Below are 25,986 nucleotides of genomic sequence, written 5' to 3'. Positions count from 1 at the left end.
GAATCACAAAGTATATTTTCCATATATAGAGGCATGATTCGAATGTTACATTTGTATACCTGATGACTCTGTCTATATTATATATCTTTATTCATAACAGTACACTGCACTAATGCTTAGTAATTGCTGTTGGTGTTATATAAATACACAGTTGGAGAGTATGTTATTATATTGAAGTTATGATATGTGGAACACAGTTATTCATTCCCTCTTGTGTGGTTTGTTTAATTCCTCAACCTATAAGTATGTTTCTATCTCAGCCTATAGCTGTGGATGATTATTTATTTGGTAGGCCGTATTCCAATGCAAAATTCAAAGTGTTTATTTTCACAGAATTTAAAATCTAGTATACTCACCATATTGCATTAATCTCGCAGCAATGGTTATATGTTTTACATATGTCTAGGGATTTCAGTTTATTGGTTTATAATCTGTTTGACCTCTTTTCATTCATATTGTGTGAATTTGTTGCTATCACCCATTTGTCTTGCATGTGTGTGAAGCATTTTGTGCCACCATCAATAAAGGTATACATACAATTTATTTTTATAATGTGCCATAATAACTTATCTTTTCCAAATGTATAATATTTCCATGTTGGCAAAACAGAGAGATATACAGATATTTGTACACAGTCCTGAGTTTTATTTCAGGGGCTGTATCGAGGGGTGAGTTCTCACAGACACATGGGTATGGTTTGGGTGAATTTGTCCTCATTTTTCAGTTGGGAATGTTGGGAGATCAGATATTTGGAATTTCTGGTTAATACTCATAATGAAAGTTACTAGTGCACGTTTTGTTCCTATGGGGCGACTCAATTGCGGTAACCGGCATCTCCCGACTAGCACAGCACGGTCAATTGAATAGTTCCGAGAACTTCTTCCCGACACTATTCAAATCATGCTGAATTGAATCACCCCCATAGAGTATTACCTCTTGAAACCAAATTTGTTTCTAATATGGCAACCTCCACATACCATTTATGTATCAAAATATTTTAATACAGATATATAGTTAATTTAACTTTTCACTTAATCGAAACAAAACCAACTGGTTTGTCTTAATATGACTAAACCCCTCATAAAAATCTAACGAACACTCACTATTAAAGACAATGGTCTGTCACAACTAAGATTATCGGTCAAGAGTTCTTAGGAAGCTTTTGTTACTCCCTGAGGTATCCGAAATACAACTCCCGTGTAATTTAATTAGAATTATTTAATCAATTCCCTGCATATATGAAGCATTATAAAAGCCTATTTAATGCAAATTCTCGAAGAGCACCAATACAGAAATTGCAACCTGGGAAACTTTGAAGCACAAATAACTTTACTATTTTATTTGTAAAGCATCCGCACTGCTGTTCATAGTGGTGAACAGAGAACACAGTTAACAGCATTAAACAATACACATATAACAACAACTACATAATTCCATAATACAAATTTATAAAATGACCAGCTATCAACATATTGGCATATACTGTATATATATATATATAATATATATACAGAATACAGAATTGCAGTATCCACATGTGTGCTCAGGAGCATGGGCTTGAGAACGGTGAGAGGTGCAGTGTTCGGAAAGGGCAGACGGAAATTGGGTGGCACAAAGTGAGAGTACAGATGGTAAAAAAGGCTGAAGGGTGAGGAGGGGTGATAGGATTGAATGAAGCAATGAGTTTTAAGGGCATTCTGAAAACCCTGGAGACTAGTGGCTAAAGTAACCTAATAAGACATGGTGGGAGTGTGTTCCACAAGTCTGGAACAGCGTTTCCAAATTCATATGAGGTGAGTATAAGTGTGGTAGTGACATTGGAGGTAGTGGGAGGGATTGTAGGTAGAAATTAGGCAGGAGATGTATGGGGAGAGGAGTGGCTGAGGGCCTTGTAGGTGCTGAGATTGAATTCCATTCTGGTGTAGTCAGAATGCCGGTGGTCGAAATGCCGACCGCCGAAATCCCGACAGTGAAAGCGTGGCATGGGACTAAAGATAGGCATCTAAATACCAACGCCTATCATTAGCCCCATGCCGAAATCTCGATGCCCGGCATACCAAATGTAGGTAAGCCGGGCGTCGGGATCTCTTAGCCGCGGGGGGGAGGGTTAGGTTTAGGGACTCCCGGGGGGATTTAGGATTATGCACCCTCCCCGGGAGGGTTAGGGTTAGGCTAGGGGAAGGGGGGGTTAGGGTCAGGCACCACCATGGGAAGGTTAGGGTTAGGCACCCCACCCCGGTAGGGTTAGGTTTAGGGTGCGGGAAGGGGGGGTTAGGTTTAGGCACCCCTGGGGGGAGGTTAGGGTTAGGCACTAGGGGGAGGTTAGGGTTAGCCACCACTAAAGGAGGGTTAGGGGGGAGAGAGGGGAGGGTTAGGGTACTTACTTTAGTCAGGATCTTCAGCTGTCGGCCTTCTGGCGTTGGGATTTCATCCGCCAGGCTTAGGTCCAGCGGTATTACATACTGATTCCTTTAATTCTGTAGGAGTCATAGACCAAGTTTTGCAATTGCCAGATGGACTAGTTGAGGTAAAGTGGACAGTGAGGAAAATAAATTGAGCAGTTTTATGTATGTTATATAATAACTTCTAAAAAGATTTTTATTCACAATTACCTGGCCTAAAATACTGAATCATACCATATCTTTTCTTTAGAAATTATTGGCAGTGACCTGAAAATGACTAAATTCCTTAAAAATACATCAAAGACAGGATATATAAAGCTTTGTTGTTTTCTCTTTTCTTATGTCAAATGGTGTGACGTTTTATATATATGATTTTGATGCAAATGGAAACTGCAGACATTCTTCAAAATAATCTGTTTGGCCACACTTATGGATGATTTATTACCTCTGTGTATATAGACAAATTATTTCTGTTCAGGTACATTGTCCCAATCATTCTCTTGGAAATAACTTTCTGTTCTGTGTCCTCCATTTATTAGAGATGTTGGGAATATTATGATTTGAAAATGATAGTAACAACTAAATAATGTGAAGTACTGCACCTACTAACTCACTAATATATTATTCAGACATATTTAGGTGGACGCATAGGCTGCACTAGATGATCTATTGGCGTTCGTCCATCTGCGATCTTATACAGATGCGCAACAAAGTCCTTCACGCCAGCAACACCCCCAACACAGGCCCATCAGATGGACCATCTCCATGTGTGCACTTAGAACTCCCTGTCACTGCCCAGGAACTCCCTCTACGATTTCATTACACTTCCCCATGCATGCATATGAATCGCAATTGCAACTGTGAACACAATCGGGACACGTGGTGGTGGCGGTGGTGTACATGTGGTGGTGGCGGCGGTGGTGTACATGTGGTGGTTGTGTACATGTGGTGGTGGCGGTGATGTACATGTGGTGACGATGGTGTACATGTGGTGGCGGTGGTGTACATGTGGTGGCGGTGGTGTACATGTGGTGGTGGTGGTGTACATGTGGTGGCGGTGGTGTGCATGTGGTGGTGGTGTACATGTGGTGGCGGTGGTGTGCATGTGGTGGTGGTGTACATGCGCTGGTGTACATGTGGTGGTGGTGGTGTACATGTGATGGTGGTGTACATGTGGTGGTGTACATGTGATAGTGGTGGCGGTGGTGTACATATGGTGATGGTGGTGTACATGTGGTTGTGACGGTGGTGTACATGTGGTAGTGGTGGTGGTGTACATGTGGTGGTGGTGTACATGCGGTGGTGACGGTGGTGCACATGTGGCGGTGGTGTACATGTAGTGGTGGTATACATGTGGTCGTGGCGGTGGTGTACATGTGGCGGTGGTCTACATGTGGTTGTGTACATGTGGTGGTGGTGGTGGCAGTGGTGTACATGTGATGGCAGTGGTGTACATGTGGTGGTTGCGGTGGTGTACATGTGGTGGCGGTGGTGTACATGTGGTGGTGGCGGTGTCGGTGGTGTACATGTGGTGGTGACGGTGATGTACATGTGGTGGTGGCAGTGGTGTACATGTGATGGCGGTGGTGTACATGTGGTGGTTGCGGTGGTATACATGTGGTGGTGGCGGTGGTGAATATGTGGTGGTGGCAGTGGTGTACATGTGGTGGTGTCGGTGTCGGTGGTGTACATGTGGTGGTGACGGTGATGTACATGTGGTGGTGGTATACATTTGGTGGTGGTGTACATGTGGTTGTGACGGTGGTGCACATGTGGCGGTGGTGTACATGTAGTGGTGGTATACATGTGGTGGTGTACATGTGGTGGCGGTGGTGTACATGTGGCGGTGGTGTACATGTGGTTGTGTACATGTGGTGGTGGTGGCAGTGGTGTACATGTGGTGGTGTACATGTTATGACGGTGGTGTACATGTGGTGGTGACGGTGGTGTACATGTGGTGGTGGCGGTGGTGAGCATGTGGTGGTGGCGGTGGTGTACATGTGATGGTGACGGTGGTGTACATGTGGTGGTGGTGTACATGTGGTGGAGGTGGTGTACATGTGGTGGAGGTGGTGTACATGTTGTGGTGGCGGTGGTGAACATTTGGTGGTGGTGTACATGTGCAGTAGCAAAAAAAATGCTCCACTGCATCCAACATCAGCAGTGCGTGCACCCCCTGAATCAGCCCATAGTTTAATATAGATAGTTTAACATAGATTGATAGATTCCTTCCAAACCACCAATACCAAAACCACTCTCACCAACCATGACCCAGCAGGACAGTTTAATGCATACAATAAACTTGTTTCTATTTCTAGCAGTCTAATTAAATTATCCAATCTATAATTACTTTACTCTATTATCCTAAAATCCAAAAATATCTCTGATATGTACAGCGGTACCCTCTTGTTAAATAGCCCCGATACTTAATGCGTCAATCAGCCTTTTTTTAAAAGATTGAGCACAGAAGAAAAAAAAGGAAACCGGCAACTAGATATCTAAGCTGGTTATATACGGTCCTCAAGGATGTTGTACATTTCTCAAGGGAGCATGCGTAGAGTGAATGATGTAACTTGCCAAGGGGAGGGGCTAGCTTCGGGACTACATTAGACAGCGTTCATATTTGTGTTGCTCACAACAATAATTAGCTGTGCAAAGTATTTATTTATAGCAGGTTTACTTCTGCCAGTTCCTTTAAAAGCACAAAACAAAATGAAAATCTAGGAAAAGCGAAAGGGATTGAGGAGAGTAACAGATATAATAATAGCTGATATCTGCGTTCTCCTCTCAGACTCCGTGACATTTCATGTCCTCAGAATGAAGAGCCTGATGGTTTGTAGTCTGATTCCACCCATTCAGCTCACATTGCTACAAGTGTACGTTCAGGTCTGTCACCATTACTTACTATGATAGGATGATAATTCATGTGATAGTTACATCATGCGGCAAAGACGCATTCCTAAGATATACGGCATGGCGGACTATCTCTGGAGATGTGGAGCTCTGCCTGGATTGTTAGAGTCTTCCCTTTGGACACGAGGATGGGACCTTACGTTTAATGAGACTGAAATATGAAGGAAAAAGCTAATTTAAGTTGTCAGTAAAGATGGATTAGCCGGCATGTGAGTATATTAATTAAAAACTCTGCGTAAGTAAATACCTTTATTTAGATTTTAGGCGAATAATGCAAAAAATAAGCTACCTCAAAATTCAAGATCCATTACAAAAAATTAAGATTGTACAAGGAAGACTCCATGTGGTTCACTTTTAATTGGCGTTCTACATATGTCATCTGTAATGTATAGGGTCTATGCAAGTATGTGTAATACAATACAAGCTTATGCAGTATACGCACGCTACAGTGCTTGCTTTTCATTGTGCAGAGTTCTTATAGCCATGTCTGGCATACTCATTTATTTCACACAAAATGAATGTGACAGCAGCATCTCATTGTATTGGTCATTGTGACAGAAAGCTGCATCTTGTGCTCACATTTTGTTGGATTTTCTGTGTCTCGCAGAGAACCTGACTCCCCAGTGAATACAGCAATGTAATGGAAGATGTATCTTGATTCTGAATCTTATTTTGGATGTGATCTGTCTGAGAGCTCTTCACTGGTTCACTGCTCAGTTACTGTAAATAGCAAGGATCATAATAGCACCGCCACAAACTAAATCTGGGAATCTGTTTCTTAGAATAAAACGTAGGATTGTATATATTTGAATTGATCTTTAAAATGAGTTAAAATCTATTTTAAATAATCAATTGTTTAACATAAATGGGATATCGGATAAACATTTGTCTAGAGAGACAGCGCAGCGTGGACATGGTAGCCAACAAATAGAACCCAACTTCCACTTATAAGTAGGTTTCATCATTGGTGAGATGTAACAGTGATACAATAGAAACAAAGGGGTATTAATATGTGGCAATAAGGCTGACTTTATCAATACAGTCAGCCTTATTGCCTGCCTTGGAAAATCTGGTTTCGAGTGGTAAGGGTTAACTTACTGGTTCTCTGGGCCAGACTGTGAGGATGTACACATTCTTGAACCAACTAGCGTATGTGCAGTAGAACTGAAAGCCTGACAAATGTATAAAATATACAAATCAAATGTAAAAAAAATAAATATGACAGACATTGACAATTAATAAAAAAAATGCTTACATCAAAAAAAGTAAAGTATGTTCTCCAGTACTTCATTTTCCAAGGTGGCAAGTTGTAGGAGTACATGTACCACTCAGATGCTTGTTAAATAGGCAGCCCCAATGCTTTGCTTTTTGGAAGCTTATCTTTGGAAGCTTATCCTGTAAATCTTGTAGTGCTATTGCCGGCGGCCTTATTGCTATCTAAACACTTGTTTACATAAATATATCCCAGGGAGTTTATTTAGTGAACACTTGAGAAATAGGATTTGCCTTATTGAAGAAAAAAACTTAGTAATTATTTACTTAGAAGTTACTAGATTGTTATCAGTAATAAAGTGAAGCAGTAAGGGTCAGGGGATAATGAGGTACTGTATATTCAAACAGCAAGCAACTCAATAAGTCCACTAACACTGCAAGTGTGGCGCTTTAAATAAATTAAATAATAACTGATAGCCTTGACTGATTAGTTCTGCAATGAAAATGAAGTGTTTTATACTGGTACTTCTCTAGTTCAATTACCATATTGATCATCTAACACTGATTAGGATAGTTCCATAGTACATATATAATATATGGCTGTGCTAGATGCTCCAAAGGGATCACCGCTTTGCTGGGGTAGCTATCAGAGGCACACCACAACCACCCAAGGACTGGTTATGAAGAACAGTTTTATGAAAGTATTATACACTGAAGTGCTAAAAGTCATGTTACACTGAAAAAGTGCTCAAATAAAGTGTCATGGTGAGTTGCTGCACTGTGTTTGTTTAATTTATTTTATTTATTTATTTTTTTATATTTTCCATACTTGTAGGTCACAAAAGATCTTTTACTGCAGTGTGTAATTCTTTGCTGATTATAGACTGGTAACATTATGAAACCTGTTTCAGAAAAAAGGTGCTTTACTCCATTTTACATTCTGTCCATATACTGTAGTGTTCAATAAATGAAAGCACTGATTTGACTGTTTCCTATGGGCTCCAGCACTTTATCCTATACAACAGTTTCCATAAATATCACATGCACTACTGTCCCAATTCCCAAAGCTAGGAAATGGCTGGATTTAAATTAAAATGGGAGGAGTTTCATCCTAAAATGGCCATTAAATGGATCTGTGTGGGGTTTTGGCGGATTGTGGGCTTGGATTATTTTGGCAAGTGTAAGGCCAGGTACATACTGGTACAACCGGGAATCTTGCCAATGGTTGGGGTGAATTACTTTTGCCCTGGACCATGCAAGATTGCCCATACACATTAGGAGATTTAGTGAATGATGGAACAATGTGTTGTTCTGTCCTTCATTAATATGCACTGCACCACATACGATATCATATGATTGGTCGTGCAGCACGGCAAATCATGCGATATCGCATGCGACCCGCAGGAGCGCATAATTGGGCATAAAAACTGCACAATATATCCAATTTGTCGTGCAATTGTGTACCCACCCTAAGTGCTTAGAGGTATGATGTCCAAGGTTATGTTTTGATTCCACTTTACAACTTGCCAACTATAAGCTTAGACTAAAACCAAAATAATAATTATTTATTTTTAGGATTATAAAGCCAAATGTAGATAAGCTGCAGAGTAATAGAACTGCAGCATGAACCCATAGAGGCACAGTAATTTTGAGTGAGCCCTTAAAGCTACATTACCACTCCAAAAAGTGGTGTAGGATATGTAATATTATTATTATTATTATTAGGTACTTATATAGCACCAGCATATTCTGTTGCACTTTACATTTGGAAACAAACAGTATTAAAACAAGACTGGGAAATAACAAACAGACTAGAAGTAAGAGATTACAGATTCTGATTGGCCATACAGTCCATTACAAAATGTAATTTAAAAGACCAAGGAAAATCAGCTGTATGTTGCAGCTCCTGGAGCTAATCAGGGTTGTGGCCATTCCAGACCCCAATGGAGATGTTAGTGGGGGCGTGAAACTGTGACTATTCTATCTGCCTATCTCCTCAGTGCCCCTGATAGTAATATATTGTCACTCTTATAAAGTAACAGCCCTTTTTTGGACCAAATCTGTCTGTCCCACGTTTCCTTCAAAATTGTCTAATCTTTTTTAATCTGATTTATAAATTTACTATATTCCAAAATATTTCCACCCTGTTTAATAATACATGGTGTGCATGGTTTAGTGATTTGTGGTGTATGTAGTTATCTGTAATAAACTACACTATCATTTGAATCCAAAAGTCAGACGAAGTGCAGATACATCTTTATGATTGAAACAAATAAAGAAAGTTTGTATACTCTTTTGTCCATTTAATAGATTGGGTGGAGAGGTACAATCTGTAGAACATAAGAATAAACTAAATTTCCCTGTAAATTGAAATGTACCTTATAACATGGGGACAGTCAGCATTAATGGCTTTTAAGGGTTAGAGCTTTCTACCCACAATGTAGATTGTTTCTTGTTTTCTTTGTTCTACTTTATATTTGGTAGCTACTGCCTTAACTTGTGTCCCCTATAAAGAATAGCCATCCATCATGCCTGTATACTAATTATTATGTTCCTTGTTTTTTTCTGAATGTAATTGAAGTTTCCTTTTAACAAAACATATGAAGTGCAGCAAATGAATGCACCACTCAACCTTAAAATATAGTTATCCTTACAGGTTAGCATTGGAAATGTAATATTTCTATATTGTAATAACGGGCAATTACTTGTTTTTCTGAAAACTAAAAAACACCCTTTTGTTCCATCAGTGAGTTTTATCTCCTTCCTTGTGCTGGCAGTATTTGTAATCATTTGGTCCCATCAGTGCTGAAGTACAAATTTAATTTCATAACTTCATAAAATATGTATGGTGCCACTTTAGTCTCAGGCTTCTAATGCAAGTGGCAAAGCAGTCTTCAGGAAGACATTCTTCAATGTGTCAAAAGTTGCCACAGACTTTCTAATTGTCACTGTCTGCAAACAAATGACAGTGGTGGGTAACAATAGTATGACATTCAGGTAAAGCATGGTATGCCTAATTTCCTTTGTTTCATGACAGTTTATGACTTGAATTGAACAATATAAAGCTGTTTGCTTACTGTTTGTGCATTTGTAACTAGGCAACCGGGCCTGTAATTGGCAAATGCTTGATTCACAAATTTAGAAAAGTATAGCTGTTTTTTCTGCTCACATATTACACTAATTATTGAGAACAGTCTAAATTTGTCTCACTATGGAGCTTTAAGTTAATTTGTCCAATAATCATTTGTATGACATATGTTTTGTTCCTGGAACCTTAGACATCATTGAGCAGCATTGTGAGGCTCTTTTGCCATACATACATACATACATACATACATACATACAGTGTTGCAGTTGGTCTCTTGTTTTGTTCAGATAGTGCAGTTAGTGTACTTGTCTGTTTTTTTTTTAGGAGTGACTTACTGGAATGTAACTGGGTTATATAATAGATGGGCAAATCAATTGGCTGATTCTGAATGTAGGCAGCATTTAGTCCATGTAATATAGAGAAACCAATCTGCCTGCATGAACAATTGTCACACGTCTATGGCCTTGCAGCCCATATGAACCTCATTCTCCCTGGACTGTACTAGAAGTACATCTGTGGGTGCTCTCTGTGATGAGTTGTAACTATCAGTGCATCGGACTGTTTTACACTATGGTGTACACGGCATGCAGTACATAGGGGTGCAGTATGTTAGGTTGACAGTTATGTTGGCATGTACCATGTCGACATAATAAAAATGTTGGCATGCAGCATGTCGACAGTGACCATGTCAACATTCATAATGTCTACACGAATAATATATATCGACATGATAGAATGTTGACCTTACGTCCCTGGTGGTCCAGCAGTCACTTATGTGGTCCTGATGGCTGCAGCGGATCCAGCACGTGTGACGGAGCAGAGGTTTGGGTGAGTATTCTCCCCATAAACCTTACCCCAATGGAGACATTTCATATGTCAACATTGTGATCATGTCGGCATTCTGACAACATCTTCATGGTGCCTGTTGACAAGTTGAACCATGTTGACATTCTAATGTCGACATTGTGAATATCGACATGGTAACTGTCAACAATGTGACTGGAACCCATACATAGCACATACAGTCGCATTGCCTGATATACCTTTTACTTTCTTCACTACACTGTTACACCCTATCTAGTAAGCCGTACTGTCAGACTATTGGCAGACAATAGATTTATAGTTTTCTCCATAGTAAAAATTCCCCTTCTCTCCACTGTTTTTTGTTTTCTTTTTACAGTACAGTCAGTGCATCATGCAGTCATGTGACTTAGGCCGTAGTAGAGACAGATAGTTTGAGCAAGAGTAAAGGGCAATAGGAAACACTTCAATAATGAGACCAGTTGGCATCCAACATGTTGTGCAGATGTCGGACAGCTGCATTTGTCTGTGGACCCATTGCTCCAGAGATCTAGAACATGCTACACCAGTCAATTTAGGGATTTAGCTAGATGAATGAAATATCACTGCTGAAAACAAGCAGACAGTCCAACATTGATAAAAGAGATATTGGGCAAAGCAGCTTCTGCAAATAGATGGTCCCTCATTTAAAATATCCCTGTGTGTTGTGGACCTCCAGCCTCTGAAACCTAAAGCATGTGTGGCTGAACAGATTCATTTAAAACATGTCAGTGCTTAGCCGCATTCCACAGTGTGATCATTGAGGGTGTGCCATGTGCATGTGTGCAGAATGCATGTGCAGCAGCATGTTCAGATTGTGCTTACTAAAAAGCACTGTTTCATTTTTACGTCATCAAAGAGTAATGTGGAGTACACACTTGGCCGATGGCGCCACCGATCAATGGACTGTGCAACCAATTTTGGTAAGCATATACACTCACCAATCGGCCGCACAATATGTCCGCCCAAACATCATAACTGGGCAGGTATTTAAATATGCACGTCCCATTGTTATGTCATTGTCTCTGGTTCCTGTGGCCAGCATATGGGTCGGTCGTCTATACACACGCAGATCTGAACAATATATCTTTCAGTACATAGTGAGCCGATGCAATACAAACAATATATAAGGTACATGGTCTGAATATGTTAAATCTGGAAGTCCATACTGCTGTGGGGATAAAGACTTCTGGAGCTGGAAGTGGTGCACGAATGCAAGAGCTGTATAATACAAATAATTAATAAAACAAATATCGATTTGTCATAGAATGGTAATTAATTAAATTGTTGGTGAAAGCTAGCTATATAAATGAGCGTGCAAAGGTGACAGAAGATTAATAATGATATAAGTGATTGAACAAGTAAATTATTGAAGAGAAGTTGTGTTTCAATTTATCTCTTGATATCATTCACCTACAAAGCTTAATTTACTCTTCTATTCAATAACCCACTCCCAAACAATTATTTGCTGTGTACATCTAAGTATTATTTTCCTCTAGCGTAACTTGGTGGAAGATACAATGTTTGACTACAGACTCTTTGTTCCCTTACTGGAAAGAGGTTGAAATCTACTCTGGTTGATGATTTGCCCGGGTTGGCGCCACAGTGGGAAAGGGGTCTGTCCCGGGTCTTATCCGGGCTGGAATCGTGTTCCAAATACCGGGTCAGACATGGGACTTTGGTGTAATAGGGGTATAAGTAAATTATGTAAGTTGAAAGTTGTTGTTTTATGTATCTGTATATCTCTGAACTTCTGATGTCCTATAATTAAAAGATAATAATTACAACTAATCAAACAGTGAATAGATGTACAGAAGTAGGTGGGGCTGCAGCGCAGTCCAAAATTCAATTGGGGAGTCACACCAACTACTGTTCAAAACGCTGCCAAACAGCGGTGGCTCCGTATCTGTCTGGAGGTGGGGGTCTACACGTCATTCCCACTATGGCCATAACTGTTTGGCGTTTGTATATTCTCCCTGTGCTTTCCCCCGGGTACTCCGGTTTCCTCCCACACTCCAAAAAGATACTGGAAGGTTAATTGTGTCCCTACAAAAATTAACCCTAGTGTGTAAGTGTGTGAGTATGTGTGGTAGGGAATATAGATTGTAAGCTCCACTGGGGCAGGAACTGATGTGTATGGTCAAATATTCTCTGTAAAGCGCTATATAAATAATTGCGTAATAAATAAATAAATAGGCTACAGTCTATGCAGCCCTCTCCCCCTGTCATCCTGGTGATTGATAGCTGATGTCACCAGAAGGTGGGGCTTAAGTCTGGAAGCAAAGAGGAAGCGGGGGCATCTCTTAAGTCCGGCACCGCTAGCAAACATGCTGCAGCCCCTAGAAGCCAGATAGTGCTGCTGTAGTAGCACGGCAGTGGCTTTGCTATTGCATTCTGGACTAGCTGTCCCAGAGGGAGTAAACACCTCCCCCTGGGACTGTCTGCCTGTGATCAGCAGGTAGCGTTTCCAATGAGAAGTCACTGCCACTGCTAGGCAGTCCCTAGGTAAAATCCGCCATTGCTAAACATCGGTCGGTGTGGTTCCCCTATTTAAATTTTGGACTGTGCTGCAATCCCACCTCTAGAGCTGCCACTGATTACGATTGTTTGCACTGTGCATGCGTCCGAGCAGAGCATACGCAACTATGAGCAACTACAGGCGATCTAGAGTCGTCATTCAGTCACATATCCTGGTTGGAACTGGGTGGCAATAGGGCATTCAGACGTGTTCTGAGGAAGCATCATGGGAAAATGAGTGATGTTGGTGGCCGCTAAGTGCCAGTGTTCTGACTATTTCAACAGAGTTTTGCAGCTATTGCACTAATTAAATTGCTCCCTTAAATCTCTAGAATTTTTAGAGGGGTAAATCCTCTGATCAATCAGTGTGTGCATAGTAGTGTTCACGCTAGGCAATTTTAGCAGGGCACTGTTCCCTGCCCAATTTTTAATGGGCAAAATACGCCCTGCCCTTTTTAGCAGCACCCTGCTAAAACAGCCTAGGTGCTGCCGTTCTGCCACCGCGTGAATAAATGCTGTGCAAGGCATCTATTCACATTAAGGGAGAGCTTGGGGGAATCCCAGCACCTCTGTAGTGCTGGGCACGCCCCCATTAGTGACGCCGCCGGCTGGGCATGCCCCCAATATTGACGTCGGCAGGGCTGCGCCTCCTTCATCAGCCAGCTACTGCTTCTGCACCCGTGCGCCCTGCCCGCCCAAAATCTTAGGGGTAACACTACAGAGTGATGTTGACAACACTAGCCCAACTTTTAAACAATTAAATAATTCAAATATGACAGGGAAATACCAACATGCAGCCAACAAAAGCAATAGAATTTTCACATAGCTTAACCATCCTATGATCAATCAGGGCATTAGAATTTTCATAACACAAATATTAACTTCATCATAAAGATTATCAAAATATACATGATACAAGCCTGTAAGTGATTGCAATATAAAATTATAGACCTTGCTTGTTTTTGTAGAAGCTTTTCACAATAAAAATTCACTTGAGTTACTATGGCTACAGTTATGTGCATGTCATCCGAAAATAATTCTACTTTTTCCATATATGCAGTAGACACAGGGCCTGATTCAGAGCCGGACGCTGCTTCAGAGAGCTCGCTCTGAATCAGGGCGGCATTTTTTTTTGTGAGCCGGCCACCTGGCCGCTCGCTAAGCTGTGGGTGAACACCCACAGCTTTTGCGAGCGGCCAGGTGATGGTCGCGACCATTGCGACCATCGAGCTTGCGACGAGACCCTTGTGGTAGGGTCTCGGCCATCGCAAGCTCCCAGTGAAACTCACTACTGAGGCCACCCCCAAACGGCAGTTTCTTCGGGAACACCTCCATTTGGCCAGCCACCCCCCCTGCCCGCCTCCAAACAGCCACCCCGTTTTGGTGCGAGACCCGTAGCGACGGAGCGCCAGTCGTCGGCCGTGTTTCGCGCATGCGCAGTGAGGGACCATCGACCCGCTTACGAGAGCTGTGTGCTCGCGAGTGGGTCTGAATCAGGCCTAACAGTTTCAACTACTGTACACTTGACCTCCAACCTTTACAAAAGTGTTTATAAGGCATATGGTTTAAATATATAAAGGTTAAAGAAAAGTGATTTTATAATTACTCCACACTGTTGGATTAACGCTTTTGGCTTTAAAACCATCCTTTATCAGGAAAATTTAAATTTTATCTCTGCATAAATGCAAGTCTAATGCTAATCTGCAGCAGTATTAAAGACATACTGTACTTGCCAACCCTCCGTGATTGTCAGGGAGACTCCCTGAAATAGTAGTAATCTCCCTGTCTCCCTGAAGAGCCTAGCAATCTCCCTGATTGCACCTTACCCCCATTATGAAGCTGTTATGCTAAAAAAAAACAGAATTATATATATTCAAATGGGATCATTAGTATAATTTTCCTGCATTGGTTATAAAGCACAATGATCCCTATGGCTACATGCATTTTCTGAAAAGTATTAGTGTGTTTTCATCAACAAATAGATATTACTAACTGCTTTGGGGCTCATTTACATTTGGATGTAAGTCATGTTTAGCACACGCCTCTCAGATGTAGCAGCACGGGTCCACTTTTCCCTCCGTGCTCATACGTGTTACTTCCACAATCTCTCTCAAATGCTTTTCAAAAGTAGGCAAGTATGATTAAAGATGGGATAAAATGTACTTTTCCAGTATAAAAGATATTAATCCCACATGTGGTGAAAATCAGGCTGATGATTTGATTATAATTTATATTTAGAATTAAACTGAAAAATAGATGAGAAGAAATAGATCTATGTACACCAAAAACGTGCTTTAGCTATCAGAAACCTGGCAGACTGCTTAATCATTTTTGCAGAGTTTTAAGTCTGTATCGGGCAACTTTCTTGAAGATTAGCTATTTCATTTGAATCGGTATGATATACCAGCGGGCGGGATGCCATCGGTCAGAAGGCCGACATCGGCATCTCAATGGCGAAGATCCCGACAGGGGCCGGTGAGTAACCTAACCCTCCCCTTCTCTCCCCCTAACCCTCCCCTGGTGGTGCCTCTCTCTAACCTCCCCTTGGTGGTGCCTAACCCCTCCTGGTGGTGCCTAAACCTAACCCCCCTTCCTGCACCCTAAACCTAATCCTCCCCGGGTTGCCGATGTCGGTATCTTGATTCCCTTCGGGATGCCGGTGTCGGCATTCTGTCAGGCGTCCGGGTTCCGGCGTCGTATCCTGATGTCCGGCATCCCGTCCGCCGGCATCTTGACTGGTTCCTATTTCATTATTTATTGTTCGTTTACCATAGGAATCTAGATTCCATGCTATAAAATTATTTTACATTATATAAGGAACTATGGGCCTGATTCTGTAAGGATCGTAATTGCAAAACTGCACGCAGGCTATAGATATATGATGTATGCATGCAGGCAGGTTTGCAATTGCGATCCTTGCAGTTATGGTAATGCAGCAAGAGGCATCACGCCTCCTGTGCATTACTTATCCGAGCTGCGTTGTCCAACGCAGCATCAGTTAAAGTACGTAACATGAGCCAGCTGCGGTGAAACATGGAGTCCCGCAGCCGGCCAGTGCAGTTTAGGGGAAGAGGCCAGGAAATCTCAGCCAACTGAGATCCTGGCTTCTTCCCTCCCCCGCAACGGCGACGACACGCCTCTGTTTCAGGAAACAGAGGGCATTGCCGCCCCTCCCCGCCCACAAACGGCAGCAGACTGTCAGTGATTGACAGTTTGCATGCGGCCTCACAAACCCGTTCTGCATATGCACAGAACGGGTCTGGCGCCTGCGCAGATTCCCAAACATCGTGAATCTGCGTTCAGCAGTGCACTAGCATGCACTGCTGAATCAGGCCCTATAAAGAGTAAATTTAATGACCTTATATGCAACTGCATATACTCATTTGCTGTGAGAAATTATACTAATTGACGGAAATTCTTATGGACTGTGATTACTTAGGGCTGTGTTTGGCAACAGATAGCTCAAGATGCCTCATTCAGCTCTCACATGGGTTACATAGTGCACACAGGTCCCTGGTCCAGAGCATACCTAAATGGGCCAGCAAGTGGATCCCTCCTCGTATATGGCGTCACCTGGGGGAGTTGTACAATGAAGTCCCTGTTCTCAGGGCTATGAGACATCCTGCATCACTGTGAACTGGAAGTTTTATCAGTGCAATATATGAAAAACACAGTCTACTGTATATTCTATAGTCTATATCACATCAGCCTAATGCTGTTGTCATGCACTTTGGCCCCTGGGCAGCCCTAATACGAATGCACAACATTTAAGAAAATCCGTGAGGTGTAATTGTAAATGTACAATGCATGAGCACACCCTCAAGAGTCTGGATGCGATATCTGGAATTTAAATACTCAGAACACTATCCTTAATGGCGTTATGTGTTACTTGGCAGCGATTGTTTGGCGATTACAGAGGATCCATTTGCAAAGTGAGTGATATGTAGTCAGTGTTTGGTGGAGGTAACGGGGGGTGGCTAGGAAAACGCAGACGCTGTTACATTGGCGTGCATAAATTACCTATTGTGATCTCCTGTGAGCTCTCTGCGTGTCAGGAGAAACGCTGTGTTTGAGATGGGTCAGACTTGCTGCATCGCTGCCAGATCTGCGTCGATGCTACCGATGTTTACACTGGTGCGCGACTTTGGACGGATATGAGAAGGCAGCAGTGGGCGTCCCTATGCTCCAGTAAGCTTTGGAAACATTACCATATTTTCGCAATTTGCGAGCCGTGCAAAATCGTAGCTGCAATTGCATTAGTGCACATGTATGAATCAGGTCCTATAATAAATAATAATACATGCAGGCAGCCACAATAGGTGATTTGCAGTGCTGTACAATGTGGCTAAGGCACAACTGGAAATCCTCTCTGGTGATTTCTGTTAAAAAAATCTGCTTGATTGCTGTGCAAGATGGTGACATTTGCAATTTTGGTGGCACAGATGGGCAGTATGCACTGATGTGCAGAGAATATTTGTCATCTGACGCACACACGCACGCATACACACACGGGTACAGCTCACAGCCAACTAGTCTACCAGTATGTTTCTTGGAGTGTGGGAGGAAACCAGATCACCCGCGGAACATACAAAGTCCACACGGATAGGCAGCCATAAATGAAGCTGCACATTTTATGTAGTGAAAGGGGTGTAACTATTGTCTTTGTGCACAATGCTCTTCTTCACATTATTCCACTTACCCAGTAACCTAGGTACCCTGCTAGTTTGTGGAGACATCTTATCTTCCATGAGGGGAGAATAGGTAGGCACCATAATATGTTCTGGTTGGATGTTCATCCATTGTGCTCTGTAAATGATGTCCTTCATGTTTTTAGGTATTTCACAAGTATCACATCACTTAATAAATCTTCAAGACTGTTGACTTGTAGACTAGCAGGAGATGAGATGGACCAATCAGAGTTCAGAGCAGTATCAACCTGCAGTCGTTTGTAGCCACTAAGCTGCAGAAAATAATTCACAACATTTTAAGCCATCTTATTATTGGCTGAGGGTTTATGATTAAAATAAAAAGAGAGAGAGAAAATAAGATAAATTTAATTTACTGTTAGCATCATTCAGCCCAGGTTGAATGACCCTAAAGCAGGGCATCACAAATGTCACATTACATGTTTCTTGTTCAGTGTTTTTAGTGGATATAACATGTTGCTAGCATACATATAATAGTAGAAGCTTGCTATGTGTTGCACGTGTTGAATCAGAGGTATCATGTTTAAATATCATACAAAAGGTTATTAATGCTATCAAAAAAGGACAAAATTCATTTGGGTTTTAAAATATAAAATATGACTTACTCTATGTTTCTTCTCTCTGCTATTATTAGAAGATGCCAAATGGAAATGTGTAAGTGCAGAAAAAGAACAAAGCCTCTTACCTGCTTACCTGAAAATGATTTATTATTTTCTATGACTAAAACTTCCACTTTTACTATAATAAATGTTTATTGTTGTCAGAAAGCCATGAGTTACTGTTACACTGAGATTATCTATGCAGATCATGTGTACTGGCATGCAGAGAAGAATAGCTGGGAGTTGTTGTGTGTCAGGTCATGCAGGGAGGAATAGTAGTGAACACTTGTGAACTGTTGAGTTGTCAAACAGACAAGTGTCCAGCTAGAAAGCACTAATTACCACTAATTACCACTGTCTTTATATTCCTCCTTCCTTATATTGCTCCTTCCTTGCTGACACATTGCAGTTAACTATGTAAATATTATATCTCACTTCATTGGTTTCATTTGTAACTTCTTATACTGGTTCTTTACAGGGCTGCCGAGAAATTAAACCTGTCCTCCAAAAAGAAGAAGCAGAGGACAGTTCCTTCACTGGTGTCTGAGCCCCCAATTTTCTCCACAAGCTTCTGTGGAATTCTACAGACTTGTCCCCCGCCTGCACCACCATGTTTATTAAGGGCAGTTAACAAAGTGAAAGACACTCCCGGACTAGGAAAGGTAAGTCCACTGTGACCATTATAATAACAACTATAAATGTATAAGCTTTTTTTAAGAGCTGAGCAAAATCGCGGCAACATTTTGAGCAAAAAGAATTTTGCGATGGAACAGGCTCTTTTTTGTGAACTGCAAACTTCCAGCTACGCAATCTTCATGTTCCCTTTTCACTTTTCCTTTCCAGCTACGCAATCTTCATGTTCCCCTTTCACTTTTCCTTTCCAGCTATGCAATCTTCATGTTCCCCTTTCACTTTTCCTTTCCAGCTACGCAATCTTCATGTTCCCTTTTCACTTTTCCTTTCCAGCTATGCAATCTTCATGTTCCCCGATCACTTTTCCTTTCCAGCTATGCAATCTTCATGTTCCGCTTTCACTTTTCCTTTCCAGCTATACAATCTTCATGTTCCCCTTTCACTTTTCCTTTCCAGCTATACAATATTCATGTTCCCCTTTCACTTTTCCTTTCCAGCTATACAATCTTCATATTCCCCTTTCACTTTTCCTTTCCAGCTATACAATCTTCATGTTCCCCTTTCACTTTTCCTTTCCAGCTATGCAGTCATCATGTTCCCCTTTCACTTTTCCTATCCAGCTATACAATCTTCATGTTCCCCTTTCACTTTTCCTTTCCAGCTATGCAATCTTCATGTTCCCCGATCACTTTTCCTTTCCAGCTATGCAATCTTCATGTTCCCCTTTCACTTTTCCTTTCCAGCTATACAATCTTCATGTTCCCCTTTCACTTTTCCTTTCCAGCTATGCAATCTTCATGTTCCCCTTTCACTTTTCCTTTCCAGCTATGTAATCTTCATGTTCCCCTTTCACTTTTCCTTTCCAGCTATGCAGTCTTCATGTTCCCCTTTCACTTTTCCTATCCAGCTATACAATCTTCATGATCCCCTTTCACTTTTCCTTTCCAGCTATGTAATCTTCATGTTCCCCTTTCACTTTTCCTTTCCAGCTATGCAATCTTCATGTTCCCCTTTCACTTTTCCTATCCAGCTATACAATCTTCATGTTCCCCTTTCACTTTTCCTTTCCAGCTATACAATATTCATGTTCCCCTTTCACTTTTCCTTTCCAGCTATACAATCTTCATATTCCCCTTTCACTTTTCCTTTCCAGCTATACAATCTTCATGTTCCCCTTTCACTTTTCCTTTCCAGCTATGCAGTCTTCATGTTCCCCTTTCACTTTTCCTATCCAGCTATACAATCTTCATGTTCCCCTTTCACTTTTCCTTTCCAGCTATGCAATCTTCATGTTCCCCGATCACTTTTCCTTTCCAGCTATGCAATCTTCATGTTCCCCTTTCACTTTTCCTTTCCAGCTATACAATCTTCATGTTCCCCTTTCACTTTTCCTTTCCAGCTATGCAATCTTCATGTTCCCCTTTCACTTTTCCTTTCCAGCTATGTAATCTTCATGTTCCCCTTTCACTTTTCCTTTCCAGCTATGCAGTCTTCATGTTCCCCTTTCACTTTTCCTATCCACCTATACAATCTTCATGTTCCCCTTTCACTTTTCCTTTCCAGCTATGTAATCTTCATGTTCCCCTTTCACTTTTCCTTTCCAGCTATGCAATCTTCATGTTCCCCTTTCACTTTTCCTTTCCAGCTATGCAATCTTCATGTTCCCCTTTCACTTTTCCTTTCCAGCTATGCAGTCTTCATGTTCCCCTTTCACTTTTCCTATCCAGCTATGCAATCTTCATGTTCCCTTTTCACTTTTCCTTTCCAGCTATGCAATCTTCATGTTCCCCTTTCACTTTTCCTTTACAGCTATGCAATCTTCATGTTCCCCTTTCACTTTTCCTTTCCAGCTATGCAATCTTCATGTTCCCCTTTCACTTTTTCTATCCAGCTATGCAATCTTCATGTTCCCCTTTCACTTTTCCTTTCCAGCTATGTAATCTTCATGTTCCCCTTTCCCTTTTCCTTTCCAGCTATGCAGTCTTCATGTTCCCCTTTCACTTTTCCTATCCAGCTATATACAATCTTCATGTTCCCCTTTCACTTTTCCTTTCCAGCTATGCAGTCTTCATGTTCCCCTTTCACTTTTCCTATCCAGCTATGCAATCTTCATGTTCCCTTTTCACTTTTCCTTTCCAGCTATGCAATCTTCATGTTCCCCGATCACTTTTCCTTTCCAGCTATGCAATCTTCATGTTCCCCTTTCACTTTTCCTTTCCAGCTATACAATCTTCATATTCCCCTTTCACTTTTCCTTTCCAGCTATGCAATCTTCATGTTCCCCTTTCACTTTTCCTTTCCAGCTATGTAATCTTCATGTTCCCCTTTCACTTTTCCTTTCCAGCTATGCTGTCTTCATGTTCCCCTTTCACTTTTCCTATCCAGCTATACAATCTTCATGTTCCCCTTTCACTTTTCCTTTCCAGCTCTGTAATATTCATGTTCCCCTTTCACTTTTCCTTTCCAGCTATGCAATCTTCATGTTCCCCTTTCACTTTTCCTATCCAGCTATACAATCTTCATGTTCCCCTTTCACTTTTCCTTTCCAGCTATGCAATCTTCATGTTCCCCTTTCACTTTTCCTTTCCAGCTATGTAATCTTCATGTTCCCCTTTCACTTTTCCTATCCAGCTATACAATCTTCATGTTCCCCTTTCACTTTTCCTTTCCAGCTATGTAATCTTCATGTTCCCCTTTCACTTTTCCTTTCCAGCTATGCAGTCTTCATGTTCCCCTTTCACTTTTCCTATCCAGCTATGCAATCTTCATGTTCCCCTTTCACTTTTCCTTTCCAGCTATGTAATCTTCATGTTCCCCTTTCACTTATCCTATCCAGCTATGCAATCTTCATGTTCCCCTTTCACTTTTCCTATCCAGCTATACAATCTTCATGTTCCCCTTTTCCTTTCCAGCTATGCAGTCTTCATGTTCCCTTTTCACTTTTCCTATCCAGCTATGCAATCTTCATGTTCCCCTTTCACTTTTCCTATCCAGCTATACAATCTTCATGTTCCCCTTTCACTTTTCCTTCCAGCTATGCAATCTTCTTGTTCCCCTTTCACTTTTCCTTTCCAGCTATGTAATCTTCATGTTCCCCTTTCATTTTTCCTTTCCAGCTATGCAATCTTCATGTTCCCCTTTCACTTTTCCTATCCAGCTATGCAATCTTCATGTTCCCCTTTCACTTTTCCTTTCCAGCTATGCAATCTTCATGTTCCCCTTTCACTCTTCCTTTCCAGCTATGCAATCTTCATGTTCCCCTTTCACTTTTTCTATCCAGCTATGCAATCTTCATGTTCCCCTTTCACTTTTCCTTTCCAGCTATGCAATCTTCATGTTCCCCGATCACTTTTCCTTTCCAGCTATGCAATCTTCATGTTCCCCTTTCACTTTTCCTTTCCAGCTATACAATCTTCATGTTCCCCTTTCACTTTTCCTTTCCAGCTATGCAATCTTCATGTTCCCCTTTCACTTTTCCTTTCCAGCTATGTAATCTTCATGTTCCCCTTTCACTTTTCCTTTCCAGCTATGCAGTCTTCATGTTCCCCTTTCACTTTTCCTATCCACCTATACAATCTTCATGTTCCCCTTTCACTTTTCCTTTCCAGCTATGCAGTCTTCATGTTCCCCTTTCACTTTTCCTATCCAGCTATGCAATCTTCATGTTCCCTTTTCACTTTTCCTTTCCAGCTATGCAATCTTCATGTTCCCCTTTCACTTTTCCTTTCCAGCTATGCAATCTTCATGTTCCCCTTTCACTTTTCCTTTCCAGCTATGCAATCTTCATGTTCCCCTTTCACTTTTTCTATCCAGCTATGCAATCTTCATGTTCCCCTTTCACTTTTCCTTTCCAGCTATGTAATCTTCATGTTCCCCTTTCCCTTTCCAGCTATGCAGTCTTCATGTTCCCCTTTCACTTTTCCTATCCAGCTATATACAATCTTCATGTTCCCCTTTCACTTTTCCTTTCCAGCTATGCAGTCTTCATGTTCCCCTTTCACTTTTCCTATCCAGCTATGCAATCTTCATGTTCCCTTTTCACTTTTCCTTTCCAGCTATGCAATCTTCATGTTCCCCGATCACTTTTCCTTTCCAGCTATGCAATCTTCATGTTCCCCTTTCACTTTTCCTTTCCAGCTATACAATCTTCATATTCCCCTTTCACTTTTCCTTTCCAGCTATGCAATCTTCATGTTCCCCTTTCACTTTTCCTTTCCAGCTATGTAATCTTCATGTTCCCCTTTCACTTTTCCTTTCCAGCTATGCTGTCTTCATGTTCCCCTTTCACTTTTCCTATCCAGCTATACAATCTTCATGTTCCCCTTTCACTTTTCCTTTCCAGCTCTGTAATATTCATGTTCCCCTTTCACTTTTCCTTTCCAGCTATGCAATCTTCATGTTCCCCTTTCACTTTTCCTATCCAGCTATACAAACTTCATGTTCCCCTTTCACTTTTCCTTTCCAGCTATGCAATCTTCATGTTCCCCTTTCACTTTTCCTTTCCAGCTATGTAATCTTCATGTTCCCCTTTCACTTTTCCTATCCAGCTATACAATCTTCATGTTCCCCTTTCACTTTTCCTTTCCAGCTATGTAATCTTCATGTTCCCCTTTCACTTTTCCTTTCCAGCTATGCAGTCTTCATGTTCCCCTTTCACTTTTCCTATCCAGCTATGCAAATCTTCATGTTCCCCTTTCACTTTTCCTTTCCAGCTATGTAATCTTCATGTTCCCCTTTCACTTATCCTATCCAGCTATGCAATCTTCATGTTCCCCTTTCACTTTTCCTATCCAGCTATACAATCTTCATGTTCCCCTTTTCCTTTCCAGCTATGCAGTCTTCATGTTCCCTTTTCACTTTTCCTATCCAGCTATGCAATCTTCATGTTCCCCTTTCACTTTTCCTATCCAGCTATACAATCTTCATGTTCCCCTTTCACTTTTCCTTCCAGCTATGCAATCTTCTTGTTCCCCTTTCACTTTTCCTTTCCAGCTATGTAATCTTCATGTTCCCCTTTCATTTTTCCTTTCCAGCTATGCAATCTTCATGTTCCCCTTTCACTTTTCCTATCCAGCTATGCAATCTTCATGTTCCCCTTTCACTTTTCCTTTCCAGCTATGCAATCTTCATGTTCCCCTTTCACTCTTCCTTTCCAGCTATGCAATCTTCATGTTCCCCTTTCACTTTTTCTTTCCAGCTATGCAATCTTCATGTTCCCCTTTCACTTTTCCTTTCCAGCTATGCAATCTTCATGTTCCCCTTTCACTTTTCCTTTCCAGCAATGCAATCTTCATGTTCCCCTTTCACTTTTCCTATCCAGCTATGCAATCTTCATGTTCCCCTTTCACTTTTCCTTTCCAGCTATGCAATCTTCATGTTCCCCGATCACTTTTCCTTTCCAGCTATGCAATCTTCATGTTCCCCTTTCACTTTTCCTTTCCAGCTATGCAATCTTCATGTTCCCCTTTCACTTTTCCATTCCAGCTACGCAATCTTCATGTTCCCCTTTCACTTATCCTATCCAGCTATGCAATTTTCATGTTCCCCTTTCACTTTTCCTATCCAGCTATACAATTTTCATGTTCCCCTTTCACTTTTCCTTTCCAGCTATGCAATCTTCCTGTTCCCCTTTCACTTTCCCTTTCCAGCTATGCAATCTTCATGTTCCCTTTTCACTTTTCCTTTCCAGCTATGCAATCTTCATGTTCCCCTTTCACTTTTCCTTTCCAGCTATGCAATCTTCATGTTCCCCTTTCACTCTTCCTTTCCAGCTATGCAATCTTCATGTTCCCCGATCACTTTTCCTTTCCAGCTATGCAATCTTCATGTTCCCCTTTCACTTTTCCTTTCCAGCTATGCAATCTTCATGTTCCCCTTTCACTTTTCCTTTCCAGCTATGCAATCTTCATGTTCCCCTTTCACTTTTCCTTTCCAGCTATGCAATCTTCATGTTCCCCGATCACTTTTCCTATCCAGCTATGCAATCTTCATGTTCCCCGATCACTTTTCCTATGCAGCTATGCAATCTTCATGTTCCCCTTTCACTTTTCCTTTCCAGCTATGCAATCTTCATGTTCCCCTTTCATTTTTCCTTTCCAGCTATGCAATCTTCATGTTCCCCTTTCACTTTTCCTTTCCAGCAATGCAATCTTCATGTTCCCCTTTCACTTTTCCTATCCAGCTATGCAATCTTCATGTTCCCCTTTCACTTTTCCTTTCCAGCTATGCAATCTTCATGTTCCCCGATCACTTTTCCTTTCCAGCTATACAATCTTCATGTTCCCCTTTCACTTTTCCTTTCCAGCTATGCAATCTTCATGTTCCCCTTTCACTTTTCCATTCCAGCTACGAAATCTTCATGTTCCCCTTTCACTTTTCCTTTCCAGCTATGCAATCTTCATGTTCCCCTTTCACTTTTCCTTTCCAGCTATGCAATCTTCATGTTCCCCTTTCACTCTTCCTTTCCAGCTATGCAATCTTCATGTTCCCCGATCACTTTTCCTTTCCAGCTATGCAATCTTCATGTTCCCCTTTCACTTTTCCTTTCCAGCTATGCAATCTTCATGTTCCCCTTTCACTTTTCCTTTCCAGCTATGCAATCTTCATGTTCCCCTTTCACTTTTCCTTTCCAGCTATGCAATCTTCATGTTCCCCGATCACTTTTCCTATCCAGCTATGCAATCTTCATGTTCCCCGATCACTTTTCCTATGCAGCTGTGCAATCTTCATGTTCCCCTTTCACTTTTCCTTTCCAGCTATGCAATCTTCATGTTCCCCTTTCATTTTTCCTTTCCAGCTATGCAATCTTCATGTTCCCCTTTCACTTTTCCTTTCCAGCAATGCAATCTTCATGTTCCCCTTTCACTTTTCCTATCCAGCTATGCAATCTTCATGTTCCCCGATCACTTTTCCTTTCCAGCTATACAATCTTCATGTTCCCCTTTCACTTTTCCTTTCCAGCTATGCAATCTTCATGTTCCCCTTTCACTTTTCCATTCCAGCTACGAAATCTTCATGTTCCCCTTTCACTTTTCCTTTCCAGCTACGCAATCTTCATGTTCCCCTTTCACTTTTCC

General features: G+C 41.4%; 1 protein-coding gene across 1 annotated transcript in view; it reads left to right on the top strand.

Moving 5' to 3' along the window:
- Positions 1-25,986, top strand: part of KIF26B (kinesin family member 26B) — a 507,120-nt gene that overhangs the window by 318,146 nt on the left and 162,988 nt on the right. The window contains exon 5 of the mRNA XM_088474362.1: positions 18,756-18,939. Coding sequence (XP_088330488.1) covers positions 18,756-18,939 — 184 coding nt within the window. The remainder of the gene's footprint in view (positions 1-18,755; positions 18,940-25,986) is intronic.

The sequence above is a fragment of the Taudactylus pleione genome, unplaced genomic scaffold, assembly GCF_031769625.1.
Source record: "Taudactylus pleione unplaced genomic scaffold, aTauple2 ptg000154l, whole genome shotgun sequence".
Taxonomy (NCBI): domain Eukaryota; kingdom Metazoa; phylum Chordata; class Amphibia; order Anura; family Myobatrachidae; genus Taudactylus; species Taudactylus pleione.
Note: the sequence above shows the minus strand (reverse complement) of the source record. Positions and strands in the feature narration are given on the sequence as shown.